Here is an 18,482-nt window from a genome sequence, read left to right on the forward strand (position 1 = left end):
CAAACACATCCATTACAACACATCCATTACAACACATCCATTACAAACACATCCGCAATAACATCTGCTAAACATCTGTATGTGACAAGTAAAATTGCATTTGATTAAGACTCTATATCGCATAATGCTGTACTTAATTTAAAGTCAGACCCCTTTGGTATTTATAACACATAAATGCCTTGTATCATATGACGCTATACTTACTATAAAGTCAGACTCCTTTGGCCATTCATAACACATACATAAAGGCTTAATGATGCAAACACAAATGTATTAAGACTTATGGAATTATCACTAACAGCTAAAACAAATAAACATTAAAGACATGTTAAAACCATAGATCACTTTTATTTTTTTATTTTAAAACAATACAAATACATTAAGTTTAAAAATTCCAGCAGTGCAGTTACATTGAACATTTCACAGGGCTGTGAATAGTCTAGAATGCCTCTGCCTGCTGGAGGTACTGCATGTTGGTAATGTCACACAGTTATGCCACATTTAGGAACCCTTTATAGAGCCTGACATACGGTTATAGATGATTTGTGACACATGTATGTAGTGTTTATGAAGGCTTTATGAAGCCTTTTATAAACGGCACATAATTTAAAGCGAGACCGATATTTGTATGGTAACAACAAACAATTGTGTGGTTCCTTTGAATTTATAGATTTGTGGACACGTTTTGTTAAAATAAACTATAGGTAATGTATATGGAATGGCGGTGGGTAATGTTTGACCTTTTAGCGTGAGATACACTGCTGTTCAAAAGTTAGGGGTCACTTAGAAATGTCCTTGTTTTTGAAGGAACAACAGTGAAGAGGCGACTCTGGGATGCTGGCCTTCTAGTTGCAAAGAAAAATACATATCTCAGACTGGCCAATAAAAAGAAAAGATTAAGATGGTCATTAAAACACAGACACTGGACAGAGGAACTCTGCCTAGAAGGCCAGCATCCTGGAGTCGCCTCTTCACTGTTGACATTGAGACTGGTGTTTTGCGGGTACTATTTAATGAAGCTGCCAGTTGAGGACTTGTGAGGTGTCTGTTTCTCAAACTAGACACTCTAATGTACTTGTCCTCTTGCTCAGTTGTGCACCGGGGCCTCCCATTCCTCTTTATATTCTGGTTAGAGCCAGTTGGCGCTGTTCCGTAAAGGGAGTAGGATACAGCGTTGTACGAGATCTTCCGTTTCTTGGCAATTTGTCATATGGAATAGCCTTCATTTCTCAGAACAAGAATAGACTGACGAGTTTCAGAAGAAAGTTCTTTGTTTCTGGCCATTTTGAGCCTGTAATCGAACCCACAAATACCGATGCTCCAGATACTCAACTAGTCTAAAGAAGGACAGTTTTATTGCTTCTTTAATCAGAACAACAGTTTTCAGCTGTGCTAATATAATTGCAAAAGGGTTTTCTACTGATCAATTAGCTAATCCAAGTTTATCATTTTAAAAGGCTAACACAACGTGCCATTGGAACACAGGAGGGAGGGTTGCTGGTAATGGGTCTCTGTACGCCTATGTAGATATTCCATAAAAAAATCTGCTATTTCCAGCTACAATAGTCATTTACAACATTAACAATGTCTGCACTGAATTTTTGATCAATTTGATGTAATTTTATTGGACAAAAAATTTGCATTTCTTTCAAAGACATTTCTTAGTGACCCCAAACTTTTGAACGGAAGTGTACATTATTTGCGTACAAAGAATACGATAGCCACTCTCTCACATGGTGTACAAGTACAAAAACACAGTGTCAAAAAATGCAGGATGATTGACACTTGTGAGACTTGGCACTGGCAACCAGGTTGTCAATTATGACCATCAAGGAAGGTGTGGTTGGGATTTTAATGCCATTGGCATTAATCCGTAGAAGAATAGATGTTTCAGGTTCCCACCAACTCAGCCATGGGTACAGAGTCATGGGTACAGTCACAAAGACATAAGGCTGAAGGAGTGCAATGTACTGTCTGGATCTTGTGAAGAACCACCCTGTGACGTCATTCTTCCACCTCCAGTGTTTCATTGTCTAATTATGAACTAGGCAGTATATTTAACTGGCAGAAAATGAATGGCGGCAGACAGCGGTATGCTAACCCATAGTTAACTGCTATGCATTTACCAAAGCCTAACCCTTACATTTAAGCTACGGTTCTTAGCTGAAACAATAACAAAGCAGTCACCACGCTTCTGTTTTGGTAAAAATCTGAGGGATGGGCCTGGAGAAATAAACCACTCTTAAATTCATAAACCGAGCTATGGATCCAATGATATAAAAATTATAGTTTTAACCATGTGTTTGTTTACATTTACATTGTTTACAAACATTGAACTCTCTGGATAACATGAAAACTGCCTAACCAGCTCTGCTAGGGCGAGTAAAATGGTCAGAGTGGTCTCATTTGTGTCTGGAAGTAGCTAGCAAGCTATCCAACATTAGCTTCGGTGCTTGACTGCCATTGTAAGGCCAGTACGCTCAAACCAAGCCAACTCCTCGGCCAGAGCGTCCAGTGTGTGCTCCGAGAGGTCTGAATTTATAAACGGACAATCTGACAACGCTCTGAATTTATGTGTGCACTCTGGCACTCCAGATTGAATTAAGAACACACCAGAAGTCGTAAAATGTCTAAATAGTAATTTTGTATGCTTAGTTGTATTAGTCATATGTACGGGATACGCATGGTATACATCGTCCAATGAATTGCTTACTTGCAGATTCCTTCTCGACAAAGCAACAACAATAAAACATTGTAAAACATTTCGGCAAATCTGACCACGACTCCACTTTGTTGCTCCCAGCCTATAGACAGAAACTAAAACAGGAAACGCCCGTGCTCAGGTCTGTTCAATGCTGGTCCGACCAATCTGATTCCACGCTTCAAGATTGCTTCGATCACGTGGACTGGGATATGTTCCGGATAGCATCGGACAACAACTTGATGTATACACTGATTCGGTGAGCGAGTATATTAGCAAGTGCATCGGTGATGTTGTAGCCACGGTGACTATTAAAACCTTCCCCAACCAGAAACCGTGGATTGATGACAGCATTCGCGCAAAACTGAAAGCGCGAACCACTGCTTTTAATCATGGCAAGGCGACCGGAAACATGACCAAATACAAACAGTGTAGCTATTCCCTCCGCAAGGCAATCAAACAAGCTAAGCGTCAGTATAGAGACAAAGTAGAGATGCAATTCAACGGCTCAGACACGAGACGTATGTGGCAGGGTCTACAGTCAATCCCGGATTACAAAAAGAAAACCAGCCCCGTCGCGGACACCGATGTCTTGCTCCCAGACACACTAAACAACTTCTTTGCTCGCTTTGAGGACAATACAGTGCCACTGACATGGCCCGCTACCAAAACCTGTGGGCTCTCCTTCACCGCAGCCAATGTGAGTAAAACATTTTAACGTGTTAACCGTCACAAGGCTGCCGGGCCCAGACGGCATTCCTAGCCGCATCCTCAGAGCATGCGCATACCAGCTGGCTGGTGTGTTTACGGACAAATTCAATCAATCCCTATCCCAGTCTGCTGTTCCCACATGCTTCAAGAGGGCCACCATTGTTCCTGTTCCCAAGAAAGCTAAGGTAACTGAGCTAAACAACTATCGCCTTGTAGCACTTACTTCCGTCATCGTGAAGTGCTTTGAGAGACTAGTCAAGGATCATATCACCTCCACCCTACCTGACACCCTAGATCCACTCCAATTTGCTTACCACCCCAATAGGTCCACAGACAACGCAATCACACTGCACACTGCCCTAACCCATCTGGACAAGAGGAATACCAATGTAAGAATGCTGTTCATCGATTAAAGCTCAGCATTTAACGCCATAGTACCCTCCAAACTCGTCATTAAGCTCGAGACCCTGGGTCTCGACCCCGCCCTGTGCAACTGGGTCCTGGACTTTCTGATGGGCGGCCCCCAGGTGGTGAGGGTAGGAAACAACATCTCCACCCCGCTGATCCTCAACACTGGGGCCCCACAAGGGTGCGTTCTCAACCCTCTCCTGTACTCCCTGTTCACCCATGACTGTGTGGCCATGCACGCCTCCAACTCAATCATCAAGTTTGCTGACGACACTACAGTGGTAGGCTTGATTACCAACAACGACGAGACGGCCTACTGGGAGGAGGTGAGGGCCCTCGGAGTGTGGTGTCAGAAAAATAACCTCACACTCAACGTCAACAAAACAAAGGAGATGATCGTGGACTTCAGGAAACAGCAGAGGGAGCACCCCTCTATCCACATCGACGGGACAGTAGTGGAGAAGGTGGAAAGTTATAAGTTCCTCGGCATACACATCACAGACAAACTGAAATGGTCCACCCACACAGACAGTGTGGTGAAGAAGGCACAACAGTGCCTCTTCAACCTCAGGAGGCTGAAGAAATCTGTCTTGTCACCAAAAACACTCTCAAACTTTTACAGATGCACAATCGAGAGCATCCTGTCGGGCTGTATCACCACCTGGTACGGCAACTGCTCCACCCACAACCGTAAGGCTCTCCAGAGGGTAGTGAGGTCTGCACAACACATCACCGGGGGCAAACTACCTGCCCTCCAGGACCCCTACACCACCCGATGTCACAGGAAGGCCAAAAAGATCATCAAGGACAACAAACACCCGAGCCACTGCCTGTTCACCCCGCTATCATCCAGAAGGCGAGGTCAGTACAGGTGCATCAAAGCTGGGACCGAGAGACTGAAAAACAGCTTTTATCTCAAGGCCATCAGACTGTTAAACAGCCATCACTAACATTGAGTGGCTGCTGCCAACATACTGACTCATCTCTAGCCACTTTAATAATGAAAAAATTGATGTAATAAATGTATCACTAGCCACTTTAAACAATGCCACTTTATATAATGTTTACATACCCTACATTACTCATCTCATATGTATATACTGCACTCTATACCATCTACTGCATCTTGCCTATGCCGTTCAGCCATCGCTCATCCATATATTTATATGTACATATTCTTATTCATTCCTTTATACTTTTGTGTATAAGGTAGTTGTTGTGAAATTGTTAGATTACTTGTTAGATATTACTGCATGGTCGAAACCAGAAGCACAAGCATTTCGCTACACTCGCATTAACATCTGCTAACCATGTGTATGTGACCAATAAAATTTGATTTGATTTAAAAGACAAGAATACAAACATAAAGTAAATGTAAACATTTTGGCATAAGTATAATACAGGAAGGCACAATTTATAGTCCAATATTTACATGTGTATTGGGGAAGGGGGGATGGGGGGCAGTCTATAAACTGAGCATTATAATAAGAGTCTGGTAGCAGCAGTTGTGATGTGTGTGTGATGCATGAATGTATACAGTGCCTTCAAAAAGTATTCATACCCCTTGACATATTCCACATTTTGTGGTGTTAAAGCCTGAATTTAAAATTAATTAAATAGATTTTTTTCTCTCACCCATCTACACACAATACCCCATAATGACAAAGTGAAAACATGTTTTTAGACATTTTTGCAATATCGAATTTATATAAGTATTCACACCCCTGAGTCAATACTTTGTTGAAGCACCTTTGGCAGTTATTACAGCTGTGAGTCTTTGTGGGTAAGTCTCTAAGAGCTTTCCACACATATATCGTGCAACATTTGCCCATTATTCTTTTCAAAATTCTTCAAGCTCTGTCAAATTGATTGTTGATCATTACGACACAACCATTTTTAGGTCTTGCCATAGACTTTCAGGTAGATTTAAATAAAAACTGCTCAGGAACATTCACTGTCTTTTCGGTAAGCAACTCCAGTGTAGATTTAGCCTTGAGATTTAGGTTATTGTCCTGCTAAAAGGTGAATTTATCTCCCAGTGTCAGGTGGAAAGCAGACTGAACCAGGTTTTCCTCTGGGATTTTGCCTGTGCTTAGCTCCATTCCATTTTTTTCATCCTGAAGAACTCCCCAGTCCTTAACGATTACAAGCATACCCATAACACGATGCTGCCACCACCATGCTTGAAAATATGGAGAGTGATACTAAGTAATGTGTTGTGTTGGATTTGCCCCAAACTTAACTTTGTTTTCAGGAAAAAAAAGTTCATTGATTTGCTGTATTACTTTAGTGCCTATTTGCAAGCAGGATGCATGTTTTGGAATATTTGTATTCTGTACAGGCTTCTTTCTTTTCACTCTGTCAATTAGGTTAGTATTATGGAGTAACTACAATGTTTTCATCATCCTCAGTTTTCTCCTTTCACAGCCATTCAACTCTGTAACTGTTTTAAAGTCACCATTTGGCATCATGGTGAAATCCCTGAGCGATTTCCTTCCTGTCCGACAACGGCGTTAGGAAGGACGCCTGTATCTTTGTAGTGACTGGGTGTATTGATACACCATCCAAAGTGTTATTAATAACTTTACCATGCTCAAAGGGATATTCAATGTCGGCTTTATTTATTTGGTTTACCCATCTACTAGTAGCTGCCCTTCTTTGCAAGGCATTGGAAAACCTACCTGGTCTTTGTGGTTGAATCTGTGTTTGAAATTCACTGCTCAACTGAGGAACGTTACCGATAATTGCATGTGTGGATTACAGAGATGAGGTAGTCGTTCAAAAATCATGTTAAACACTATTATTGCACAGAGTGAGTCCATGCAACTTATTATGTGACTTAAGAAAATGTTTACGCCTGAACTTACTTAGGCTTGCCAATACAAAGGGGTTGAATACTTATTGACTCAACGACATTTCAACTTTTCCGTTTTTATTCATTTCTAAAAACGTAATTCCACTTTGACATTATCGGGTTAATCCATTCTAAATTCAGGCTGTAACACAACAAAATGTAGAAAAAGTCAAGAGGTGTGAATACTTTCTGAAGGCACTGTATGTGTGTGTGTGCATGTCTGTGTCGATCTGTGCTATTGTGCAGAAAATTAGAACAGCTGGTCAGTCAAGTTCAAGTGTTCAGCAGTCTGATGGCTTGTAGATAGAAACTGTCTCTGAGCCTGTTGGTATCAGGCCTAATGCTGCGTTACCATCTGCCAAACAGTAAGAGAGATTACAGCTCATGGCTGGGGTGTGTGGAGTCCTTTGATGCTGCGCGCCTTCCTCAGTCACTTTTTCGGGTAGATGTCCTGGATGGGTGGGAACATGGTCCCAGTAATGTACTGGGCCGTCTTCGCCATCCGCTGGAGGGCCTTGCGGTCGGGGACGGAGCAATTCCCGTACCAGGCCGCGATGCAACCGGTCAGGACACTCTTGATGGTGCAGCGGTAGTATTTGGAGAGAAACCGGGGCAGTATGCCTAATTTTTTCACAGCAGCCTTAGGAAGTAGAGACGCTGTTGTGCCGTCTTGACAAGAGTTGTTCCACGGCAAGTCCTCAGTGATGTGGACGCCGAGGAACTTAAAACTTGTGACTTGATGTGGATCGGGGCATATTCCCTCCTCTGCTTCCTGCAGTCAACAATCAACTCCTTTGTTTTGCTGATGTTGAGGGAGAGGTTGTTTTCATGAAACTACAATGCAAGTTCACTTACCTCCTCCCTATAGGCTGACTCTGCGTTGTTGGTTATCAGGCCTATCAGGTGGTGTTGTCAGTAACCTTTATGATGGAGTTGGTGTCGTGCAAAGCCACGCAGTCGTGGGTGAACAGATAGTACTGCAGAGGACTGAGGACACAGCCCTGGGGGGGCTCCTGTGTTAAGAGTCAGTGTGGAGGAGGTGTTGTTGCCAATCCTCACAGCACCCTTAAAGGGGCAATAAGCAGTTGACTTATAATTTTATAATTTATTTTCATGAGCTTAGTTCAACTGTCGTGCCCCATTAGAACCCAAAATATAAGCTTGTATGACTCCAATGTTTGTAAAGAAAGTAAATGTAAACAAACACTGTACAGCCTCAAAACATAGTTAAAACTATAATGTTGATATCATGGATGGCCAGTCCTTGCATCCATAGCTCTGTCTATGAATTTCAGAGTTGTTATATTTCCCCAGCCCCATTCCTCAGCTTTTACCGAAACAGTTGCAGAGAATGTACTTTGTTATTGTTTCAACTGCTGATTGGCGCTTCAAAGAGCCAATCTGCTGTTGCTACATCCATTTTTGGACTTATAATTAAACATTGGCAGGAATAACCTTTGTTGTTGTTTCAACTGCTAATTGCCACTTTAACCTTAACCCTCATTTCTAAACCTGACTTTATGTCATATGTGTATCAGGGTGCATATGTAGAATATTGAGGTTATGTGTCCTTACTGAAAGGATAAGAGATTTAAATGGACAAAGTTGCCATAACAACGTTCAACATTTTATTTCCTCCATTGCAACACAAGAAAGGTCACCATCTTACCTTCTTAGTCATCTATGCTGTTGCTCATCACACGTGAGGAGAGAGACTTTCAAACATATTTTTGGGGGTTTATTATGACACATTTTTCCCTAAAAATAACAATCCACATAAGTTAATTCCAAATATTTTTTCTGAAAAATATTCCATATGTCACACAAGTCTTCCTTGTCTGTAGAGTACCAGGATGTCCATCAGGCAAGGTGGTATGAATGGAATGGACTCCTATGGTCTCAATTCTGATCTGCAACATTATTTCCTCAAGCCCCGTTTGCTCCTGGTCCCTTTGGTACTGAGAAGAGACACAAGGTTAGCACTGTTATATCAACCAGGCCACCCACCAGCCAAGAAGACAAGTATGTCTCCAAGTGAATCCACACTCAAGCCACCTAATTACATTGCTTGAGAGGTTGGCACTGCAAGGTATGAGTGTGAAACCCAGTACTATACCAATAGGTAAACCCAATAAGGAAAGAAAGAATTCAGAAAACAAACAATCTCACCAAGTGTTTGGCTTTGTTGTCCTATGGCAATTGGTTTACCCTTCTCAGATATACTGCTATACTACAGAAACATGGGTAATGGATTGTATAGTAGTTAGAATGAAGAGTCAGCACAACCATTGTGGTCTGATCCAATGATGCGGAACAGCTTACAAGGGGAGACATCGCACGTTTCATATGCATTATCAACGGAACCTGCCATGCCTTCTCCTCCTGAAATATGTTACCTTCATTCTAACCTTTGAATGAAGCCATGTTCAGTGTTTTTATGTGTGTAAGCCCCCAGGCATGTGTAGCATGGTGCAGATCATGTCCCCATACCCTGGCAGTGGTTTGAATGTGATGCCCCTTTAGAGAGAAGCCAGTAAAGGCTGTTGAAAGCAATGTGTCATGAGACAGGGATTAAGCAAATTCATAGAGCTTGACTCTGCCACTGAGAATAACTGCGTACTCATTTTATGTAGCTACTCTGGTAAGTGATCTTTTTACTTTATGCTGGCAATCAGCCAGCCCATTACTCCACATCGCCACATGTACTATGCCACAACGTGTGATTTCAGCATTCGGTTCACCTCCCCAGATATTAAATTACACACTGATGTTTTAGACAATATCGATAGTATTGATTAACACCCAGATTGAAGTGGGATTAAGTCTGGCAAATTGGTGCAGGTCTGAAACCATTGAGAAATAGCCATTTCATCCAACAGTGTGGGGCCCGCAGCCTTATGATAGCTGTTTCATGTCCTTCTTAGGACACGTACTGACATGCGCAGGCTAGTTTACTAGAGTCTGGGAAATAAACAAACTGTCAGATCAGACCCAAATATAGTGTCTTCAGAGGTATCTGAAGGTAGGTCTGTTTAGAATACCAGTGTTAAGTGTTCTGTATTTTATTGTGGGGCGTATTACTAGTTGTGACCTCACAGGTAGATTTGGGGCCTTTCAGCTGTTGCAGTTCCATTGTGTGTGTGTGTGTGTGTGTGTGTGTGTGTGTGTGTGTGTGTGTGTGTGTGTGTGTGTGTGTGTGTGTGTGTGTGTGTGTGTGTGTGTGTGTGTGTGTGTGTGTGTGTGTGTGTGTGTGTGTGTGTGTGTGTGTGTGTGTGTGTGTGTGTGTGTGTGTGTGTGTGTGTGTGTGTGTGTGTGTGTTGACGTGCATGCTTGCATTTGTTGTTCAGGCGCCCTATAGGCTGCTCTCTTCTCAGACCATTGTCTTTAATTAACCCCCAGGCCTTTGTTGTCTGGATCCCGGTGGGCTGGGTGTGCAACAGCAACAGCGCCAGCCCCACTCAGCCCCTCTCAGTCAGCCCCTCTCAGTCTGCAGCTGTTAGTAGAGTCACTTCAAACAACTGGCAACAGGCGGAGGGTGGAGGGGATGGAAAGACAGGAGGGGGCAGAAACTTGATTAGGCTCAAGGTGAGCCTCTACATTGGGACGGCTTATCAGTCTTAGCAGGGTATTATCACTACTGGAAGGAAACTAGGCAGAATATCGAGAGTTTAGAAATTACAAATACGATGAAGAAATGACAAGATAGAAAATATAGGAGGAAATTAGGATTCTTGGAATGTGTTGTGTATGTTTAAGAAGCATATAGAAGTGGAGGCTCCTCAGAGGAGGAAGGGCAGGACCATCCTACTAAGTGAATTTCAGGAACATGTATATAGTGAAAAATTAAGAAAGGTATCCTTTAAAGAGAAAACTATACTATATATATTAATGTCAGCAAATAACTAATTAAAACACACTGTTTTGCAATGGTCTACAGTATCCTCAACAGCACCCTCTAGGGTAGCACCATAGTGTAGACGGAGGACAGCTAGCTTCCGTCCTCCTCTGGGTATATTGACTTCAATACAAAACCTACGAGGCTCATGGTTTTCACCCCCTTCCATAGACTTACATTGTAATCATGACGACTTCCGGAGGATGTCCTCCAACCTATCAGAGCTCTTGCAGTATGAACTGACATGTTGTCCATCCAATCAAAGTAGCAGAGAATGAATCTAGTGCTGAAAGCATAAGCTACAGCTAGCTAGTGCTGCAGTGAATAATGTGTGGTGAGTAGTTAACTCAAAGACAGAGAAAGTTTTGAACAAATTAATTTCTAAAAACATTAAGGAGAAGCAGTTTACCTTTCACTTAGCTAATACAGCTAATTTAGTCTACTCAACAACCTGACTCAAACAGAGAGTAATGCTATTTATGTCAGCTAGCTGGCTAAGGCTATCCAACACGGCAACTCTTTCAAGTCAAGGTAAGCTTTCAGTTTTATACATTTATTGCCCCGGGGCCCTCTGGTGTAACTGGTAAACTGCTTCTGTACACTGTAAAATGGAACGAAACAGGGAGGGGACCTACCTTTGTCCAATAGAAACTCTTGTTTTAGTTTTCCATTTTGCAACTGTTAAGATGAATGATTACTCCCCAGCGGGCTAGATGCATGCAAGACTGTGCAAGGCGGTATTGTATGTGTCACTATCTGTCACCTTGATGGCCCCAATTTGTCTTTCAACCTGTGCACCTATGTTATAAACATTAATTTGTGTGCTAGGTTGTAGCAACCTCATGATAGGTATAGGGCAAATTGAAGTATCATGTAGTAGCCTAAACCTACCAATGTTAGATTGAGCTGGGTGAATGGAATATGAATGATAGTCATCCAATATGCTGTAATAGTGAGGTCTGCACAATGCATCACCGGGGGCAAACTACCTGCCCTCCAGGACCCCTACACCACCCGATGTCACAGGAAGGCCAAAAAGATCATCAAGGACAACAACCACCCGAGCCACTGTCTGTTCACCCCGCTATCATCCAGAAGGCGAGGTCAGTAGAGGTGCATCAAAGCTGGGACCGAGAGACTGAAAAACAGCTTTTATCTCAAGGCCATCAGACTGTTAAACAGCCATCACTAACATTGAGGGCTGCTGCCAACATACTGACTCAATCTCTAGCCACTTTAATAATTAAAAATTGGATGTAATAAATGTATCACTCGTCACTTTAAACTATGCCACTTTATATAATGTTTACATACCCTACACTACTCATCTCAAATGTATATACTGTACTCTATACCACCTACTGCATCTTGCCTATGCCATTCGGCCATCACTCATCCATATATATTTTTATGTACATATTCTTATTCATTCCTTCACACTTGTGTGTATAAGGTAGTTGTGAAATTGTTAGAGTACTTGTTAGATATTACTGCATGGTTGGAACTAGAAGCACAAGCATTTCGCTACACTCACATTAACATCTGCTAACCATGTTTATGTGACAAATAACGTTTGATTTGATTTGAATAGAAATAAGGCCATGCTCCTCCCTAACTTCAAACGACACCGACCGCCACTGGTATCTAGGTCATGTCTTTTGTACTTACACTTTCTGATGATCGCTGACTCGATTCCTGAGTACGGTGACCTGTATAATTGAGAGTTTTGAAAGTAAATACAACCATCTGCACACACAATACATGTTAATGTTTTTAAATTGCAAAGTCTTTATGTTGTTGTCTGTAATGTATTTTTCGTTATGTATCGAACCCCAGTAAGACTAGCTGTCGCTAATGGGGATCCTAATAAATCAAATCTTTAATCAACATCTAACATATGTCTTTTTATTTCTCTTGGATCACAGCCAATTGACTTTTCTATGCCTCCCTGTCAAGTCCATTGAGATATAGTTTATCAGATCTTGAATGAACTCTAGTTATAAAGAGGGTGAGGTTTTGTGGTGTTGTGCATGTTAATTTATACGAAAGCAGTATTTCAATCTCTACTCATGTCACAGGAGGTGTTAGCAAGGCTGGTGTTTATTTTTTTTTTAAAAAGCATGCTTATACTTTCACGTGAATCATATGCACATATCATTTTTGTTCATTTCAGTTTGATGCTATATCCTAAAGTCTAGAATGAAAAGAAGGTGGCATAATCTTACATCATATTTCTGTCGTGAGTGTTTGTACTGGAGATCAAATTTCTCTGCCTCAAGTTGATGTATCCACTTCCACAGTTCAGTAGCCTTCTCTCTATATGAGGGAGAGAGTGGAAATAATCGAAAATAGCGGAAATTAGGACAATCCTATAATGCTGCTCAGTGGTAAACTGAATATCTGTGGCATAATGAGAGAGTAGTCATTCATCTCGTTAGGGTGAGATTATAACATTATTAATTATTGAATACTACCCCTTTCATACTGTATATTATCACTACATGCCAGTGTAAAAAAAACATACCTTAGTTTGTCCTCTTTGAGATGGTCAATATTCAGCTCCTTATGTCGTTCACTTAAGATCGCTCTCTTCTTCTCTCGCTCTGTTTTCTTTTTTGGCCCACCTTTCTTTTCTGTCTGTAGTTACAGTATAACGAGATGTACAGATATTAGCTATAAATTAGACTCTGGTAACAATTCAGAAAGTCTGGTGCTGTAAGGGTGTTTTTGGATGATTTCTGTCACCTTGTACCCGCTGAACTGCAAGTTGGTGAGGACCTTTTTTTTCTTGGCGTCATCCTCCGCTTTCTTCTTAAATTCCTCTTCCTCCTTTCTTGCCTTTTCCTCCTGGAGATGCAAGGAAAAAATACAACATTACCACAGTTGTCCTACTTTCTACTAATGTGCGGTGTTCATGCTGTCCATTGCCGTTCCTTGTGTTGCTATGGGGATACTCACGTTTATTCTGTTTTGACGCTCCTTTTCTTTCTCCGTTCGGATCCTCACTTGCTCTGCTCTCTCAGACCTGCGCTTCTCCTGAGATACAGAGGGGATAGTATTAGATTAGTTATAACCCCATCGCACAGATATCCAGTGGTGTAAAGTACTTAAGTAAAAATACTTTAAAGTACTACTTAAGTCGTTTTTTGGGGGTATCTGTACTTTACTATTAATATTTATTTATTTTAAAATAATTTTTTTAAGGGTACTATTATCTGAACACAGAATGGTGTAACTGTAGGCTATCTGAATACAGAATGATGTAACAGTATCTCACAATACGATCAGTGAGGTTGATGAGCTCCTCTTCTTCCTTCTTGCGACTCTCAAAATGAGCCTCGATAAGCGTCTGCAGCTCAGTCAGGTCCTTCTCCATACGCTTGCGGTGGATATCCTACAGGCAGGACAGGTTCCAAGGATGCGAGGTCAGAGGACAGGGTGAGAAGACATGCAGGGAGGACATGGTTAGTTGCTCGAGGTAGAAGTTGCACTTAACCACAGATCTAGAATCAGATAACCCCTACAACTCCATCCTAATCTTAACAATTAGGGGATGAAAAAAACATATGTCAGTGGTTAGGGGGAACTTAATCCAACTCCAGGTCAGTATAGGTCCTTATATTCAGTATACTTGTGTTGCTACAGTGAGGCAAACTGACATCAAAGTCCACTTTCTCTCCATCTGGGATTTTGGGAGGCACCAGGCTGGTCTGAGGCATGAAGGCTGGTCTGAGGATGATACAAAATACATCAGTTTTCTCTTGGATGTGAAATATTTCCTAAACTGAGTTCAGATTATCCATATTAATTTTGAATCTTACTTTGGTTTAGGTTTTGCCCAACCTTCTTGCCGAGTGGGAAAAAGGAGAACTCAGTTAATGACACAGTTAAATGTACTTGACAGAACACTGCAAAACTGGTCAATGTTTAACTTTCACACACAAATGTAACTTTCACACATTCTTTCATAACCAGGTATTGATTGATAAGCCTTTCCCTACCTCCATCCTCCTGCTCCTCCTCGGCATCTGGTAAAAGAAGTCAGGGTCAATACAATGTCAACTATGACAGACGTGAAAAGGTGCCGAGAGCAGAGACTGAAATAGAGCCATGATAAGACCAATGGAAGCCCAGGGGGACAGCGGTGATAAACCAGATTAGAAAAAGGTCTGTGACCTGCTTGATCACCCTTCCCCACCCCAGCCCCTGCTCACATCTCTCCTCTGCTGGCTGTGTTGTACCTCATCCATACGATCCTTTCTAACACATGCCCCGTCATGCATGTCAAGCAGTGATGTTTTTTGCCACCAAGAATGTGGTTTTTCAAAAAAACAAATACTATAGCTTCCATTTTCTAAATACAATTTTGGATTTAATATTAAATAGAGCAAAGTGCTCACCTTGTTATCTTTAATTTAACCTGACTTCATTATATAAAAAAAAAGTAACCTTTATTTAACTAGACAAGTCAGTTATGAACAAATTCTTATTTACAATGACTTGCCTACCCCGGCCAAACCCGGACGACGCTGGGCCAATTGAGCGCCGCCCTATGGGACTCCCAATCACGGCCGGATGTGATACAGCCTGGACTCAAACCAGGGACTGTAGTGACGCCTCTTGCACTGAGATGCAGCCTTAGACCGCTGCGCCACTCGGGAGCCCTGATGTCAAGAGCCATGTAGAGCGTTGAACCCTACTATTCTATTCCAGCTTGAGAATATACATAATTGCATTTCACTGAAACAGCCATGCTGTCAGGATCAATACACACAGGTGAAAAATGTGTGTGTATACAGTATGTATAGTTGTTACTGTCCGTGTCACTATGCTAGCTAGCTTGCATGCATGAGCACAAGCAGTACTACATTCTACCTCCTCCTTCTCCTCAGCAATCTCCTCCTCCACTTCGTCTGTTGCAAAGCCAGCGCATATTGTGAGAGCAGAGCAGTCATTCTCAAGCCAAGACATGGGCATACAGAGTAGGAATATAAGCAATGCACTAACTAGAAAGGCAACGTAGTAATTAAAGGCAGCATTCTATTTTTCTTTTAATCAAAGAAATTATTTCTGCCAGTTTGTCAACCCTTAGTCTCACACTGTGAATTGACTGAGTGTAACAGCACAGCTGCCTTTTATTCCCTCATAGGATTGGTGTCCTCAATGTGAACAGCACTCCAGGTAGAGTGATACAGCTCTCTAAAGCTCTCTCATTGTTGCAGTCAGTGCATTTCATGCCTGAATATCAAAGGTCACCATTCATTCCTCAGTCCGAGTGCCAGTCACAGCACAGCAGTCGGTAACACTGACTCTGTTGCTCCGCTTAGAGGGAAACATGAACCACATCACCAGGAGTTCTATCTCGGCCGAGAGTGGCATTGTGCATCTTTTCCCTAGGGTCCCCTATTCTGGACTACCTGACCCACATAGCACTATAACACCAACTCTAACGCCACATGAGGATGAGACACGTGCTTGTTGAAGTCAAGGACAGCCGCGCTGAAGCCCAACAGCATGGCGACAAGACGGGACAGAAATAGAGATAGGTGATGGGTACCCAGGCACCAGCATACCTTTCAGTAAAAAATCATAATAAAACAATTCCCCAGGGAACATGCTTAGGGGGCAGGCAGAGAGAGGCAAGGAAGGGAAGTGGGGTTAGGATGGTCGACCTGAGGGCCAAAGACAAAAGTTGTCTGTATGGCGCAGAAGCTTATACCACAGCGGTTGCTATACAGTAGTCCCATGCCTAATTTATGCATCCTTGCGGAGACTCCAGGGGCTTAGTGGACCCTGCTTTTTTGGTGACTCAAGCTGTAGAGGAAGCTGTGGTGTGTAAAAAGGGTAGCAAAGTGGCAGAACTAATAATTGCTTCAAAGTTTTAATTCCGACAATTCAATAATGTCATTTTACATTCAATATAATAGTATTACATTATTCGGTTTTTATAGTAAACAGCCTACTAAATTCACTGGTTCTGTAAGATATTGTTTGTCATACATACCAACAATATCCTCCTCTCCCTCTGACCACATGCACAGAGAAGGAAGATCATTAGGTACAGTACCAGCCACATGTGAAAGCAGTACATGAACACAACAGCAGCATGGACAACTATGTAAACAAACAATAATAAATCAGTATAAAGTATACTTTACACTAAACTGTATTTAGACACTCACATTAGCAATTAGTTGTGCCTAGATTATTCTTAAGCGTTCTGTAAAAATCATATACTGTGTATTGGCAATGGATGAAATAAAATTCGAAACGAGTTTCACTATCCCCCATGATGAAACGTTGACATACCTGTAGCTGCACCTGAGCCCTTACTGTGTAAAGTATGTCTTAATTCACAGTATGTTTATCAGCATTTAGTTATGTTGTTTTTCCCCAAGATAAAATTTGAATTGATGCAATGACTTACGTTCTTTCTCCCTGAAAGAATAACACATACAAATAATTGTGTTATGATCCAATTCCATTATGGAATCACTCACAAGCATTGATCAACAAATAAATAACAACTGGTAGACAGAATACAGCTGATTCAATTGATGAACTGGTCATTTACTTACTCATAATCAACCTCTTCTGTGTCTGACATCTTTAGAATTTACCTGCGTAAATGTGTGTGGAGTACCATAGAAAAATCAAAGCAAATATTCCCTGTTATCTATAAAATGTATAGTAATTCATATTATTTTACATAGTGTACCACCTATAAGCAATAGAGCCAAAGAGTTAAATTGTTTCGGCATAGAAATTGATTCTGTATGTAAACGCACAACATGAAGACTTACCCAGAGTGGTGCAGTGTGTGGGCTTGAGATGGGGGGACAATGTGGGATTGTGTTGTATACCAGTCTCTGTTGGAACCATAAGCTTTTAAACCCTGTTGAGGATCACATGGCCCTCTCTGGCTGTGTCTACAATGGGTGGGCAGATACCAGTTAACAGATGGTAGCCAGCATCACATACAATGAGTAAACAAGTGTTCTCCGTAGGCTTCACTTCAGTCTATTTTTACATAGACTGGGACAGGACAACCCTAGATGCTCCCAAATAGGGATGAATGTCAGGTTTGGTGGGGAAAGGGAAGGATTAAGTTTATGCCCCCCCTACATGCACGAATGTACAAAAGCATGCACACCCTCCCACAGAAATGTACACTTACTATGTTATGTTGACCTCTAAGTGCACGTTGCGCACACACGCACACACACACACACACACACACGCACACACGCACACACACACACACACACACAAAAGCATTCAAACAGGAACATCATAACATCTTACCCCAGAGCAAAGTCTGACATCACTTTACAAATGCAAAGAACAAAAGAGCATGGGTCAACATCTCTGACCTGAGTTACTGCAGGGCCACTATCTTCCTGGTTAGGTCACCAGATACACTATTAGGTGCTATGTAGAACCTAAAAGGGTTCTTCGGCTGTCCCCATAGGAGAACCTATCAAGGCTCAGGCTAAGACGCAGATGCAGACACATGAGGTGGATACTACAAGTTTAAGTTTATTATAGTACAAGGGGCAGGCAAAAGGTAAGTCAAGGCAGGCAAAGAGTCGTAATCCAAATCAGAGTCAGGCAGGTACATGATGGCAGGCAGGATCAGAGTCAGGACAGGCAGAAAGGTCAGAACTGGGAAGACTAGGAAAAAACAAAAACTAGAGCACAGGAAACAGGGTAACACGCTGATAGGACTTGACAGGACAAGATGAGACAAAGGGGTGTGAGACAAAGGGCTGTGAGATAGAGGTTTAATCCTAGACACATGAAAAGTGGCATGTATACGGAGGGTGCGGGGCAACAGAAGACAAACAACAGAGGGGCTAGGGATTTTAGAGATGGGGAAAAAGCCGATGAAACAGGGGGAAAGTTTCCAGGAC

At 42.0% G+C, this 18,482-nt stretch overlaps 1 protein-coding gene across 5 annotated transcripts; it reads right to left on the bottom strand.

Annotated features, from left to right (window-relative positions):
- Nucleotides 1-8,288: 8,288 nt before the first annotated feature.
- Nucleotides 8,289-17,503, bottom strand: tnnt2b (troponin T type 2b (cardiac)). Of its 5 annotated transcripts, XM_029694916.1 has the most exons (14): nucleotides 17,373-17,503; nucleotides 17,148-17,189; nucleotides 16,997-17,007; nucleotides 16,574-16,594; nucleotides 14,571-14,597; nucleotides 14,391-14,412; nucleotides 14,229-14,298; nucleotides 13,847-13,963; nucleotides 13,528-13,605; nucleotides 13,315-13,416; nucleotides 13,094-13,206; nucleotides 12,795-12,885; nucleotides 12,238-12,278; nucleotides 8,289-8,632 (listed from the first exon to the last, which is right to left on the bottom strand). In XM_029694916.1, the coding sequence occupies exons 2-14, from the start codon at nucleotides 17,174-17,176 to the stop codon at nucleotides 8,593-8,595; spliced, it is 762 nt and encodes a 253-aa protein (XP_029550776.1). In that variant the 5' UTR covers nucleotides 17,177-17,189; nucleotides 17,373-17,503; the 3' UTR covers nucleotides 8,289-8,592. The 5 variants fall into 5 exon arrangements, with proteins under 5 accessions (XP_029550776.1, XP_029550777.1, XP_029550778.1 ...); XM_029694917.1 differs by lacking the exon at nucleotides 16,574-16,594 and having other exon boundaries at nucleotides 14,391-14,415; XM_029694918.1 differs by lacking the exon at nucleotides 16,574-16,594 and having other exon boundaries at nucleotides 17,373-17,502.
- Nucleotides 17,504-18,482: the final 979 nt, after the last annotated feature.

This window comes from Salmo trutta, chromosome 16 (genome assembly GCF_901001165.1).
Source record: "Salmo trutta chromosome 16, fSalTru1.1, whole genome shotgun sequence".
Classification (NCBI taxonomy): Eukaryota; Metazoa; Chordata; class Actinopteri; order Salmoniformes; family Salmonidae; genus Salmo; species Salmo trutta.

Coding starts and splice junctions, on each gene's coding strand:
- tnnt2b (XM_029694916.1), bottom strand. CDS start 17,176: ATGTCAGACACAGAAGAGGTTGATTATGA. Junction 14,598..16,573: donor GGGAGAGGAGGATATTGTTG/GTATGTATGACA, acceptor TTCTTTTACCAG/ATGCCGAGGAGGAGCAGGAG. Junction 13,964..14,228: donor GAGAGAAAGTGGACTTTGAT/GTCAGTTTGCCT, acceptor TCCTGCCTGTAG/GATATCCACCGCAAGCGTAT.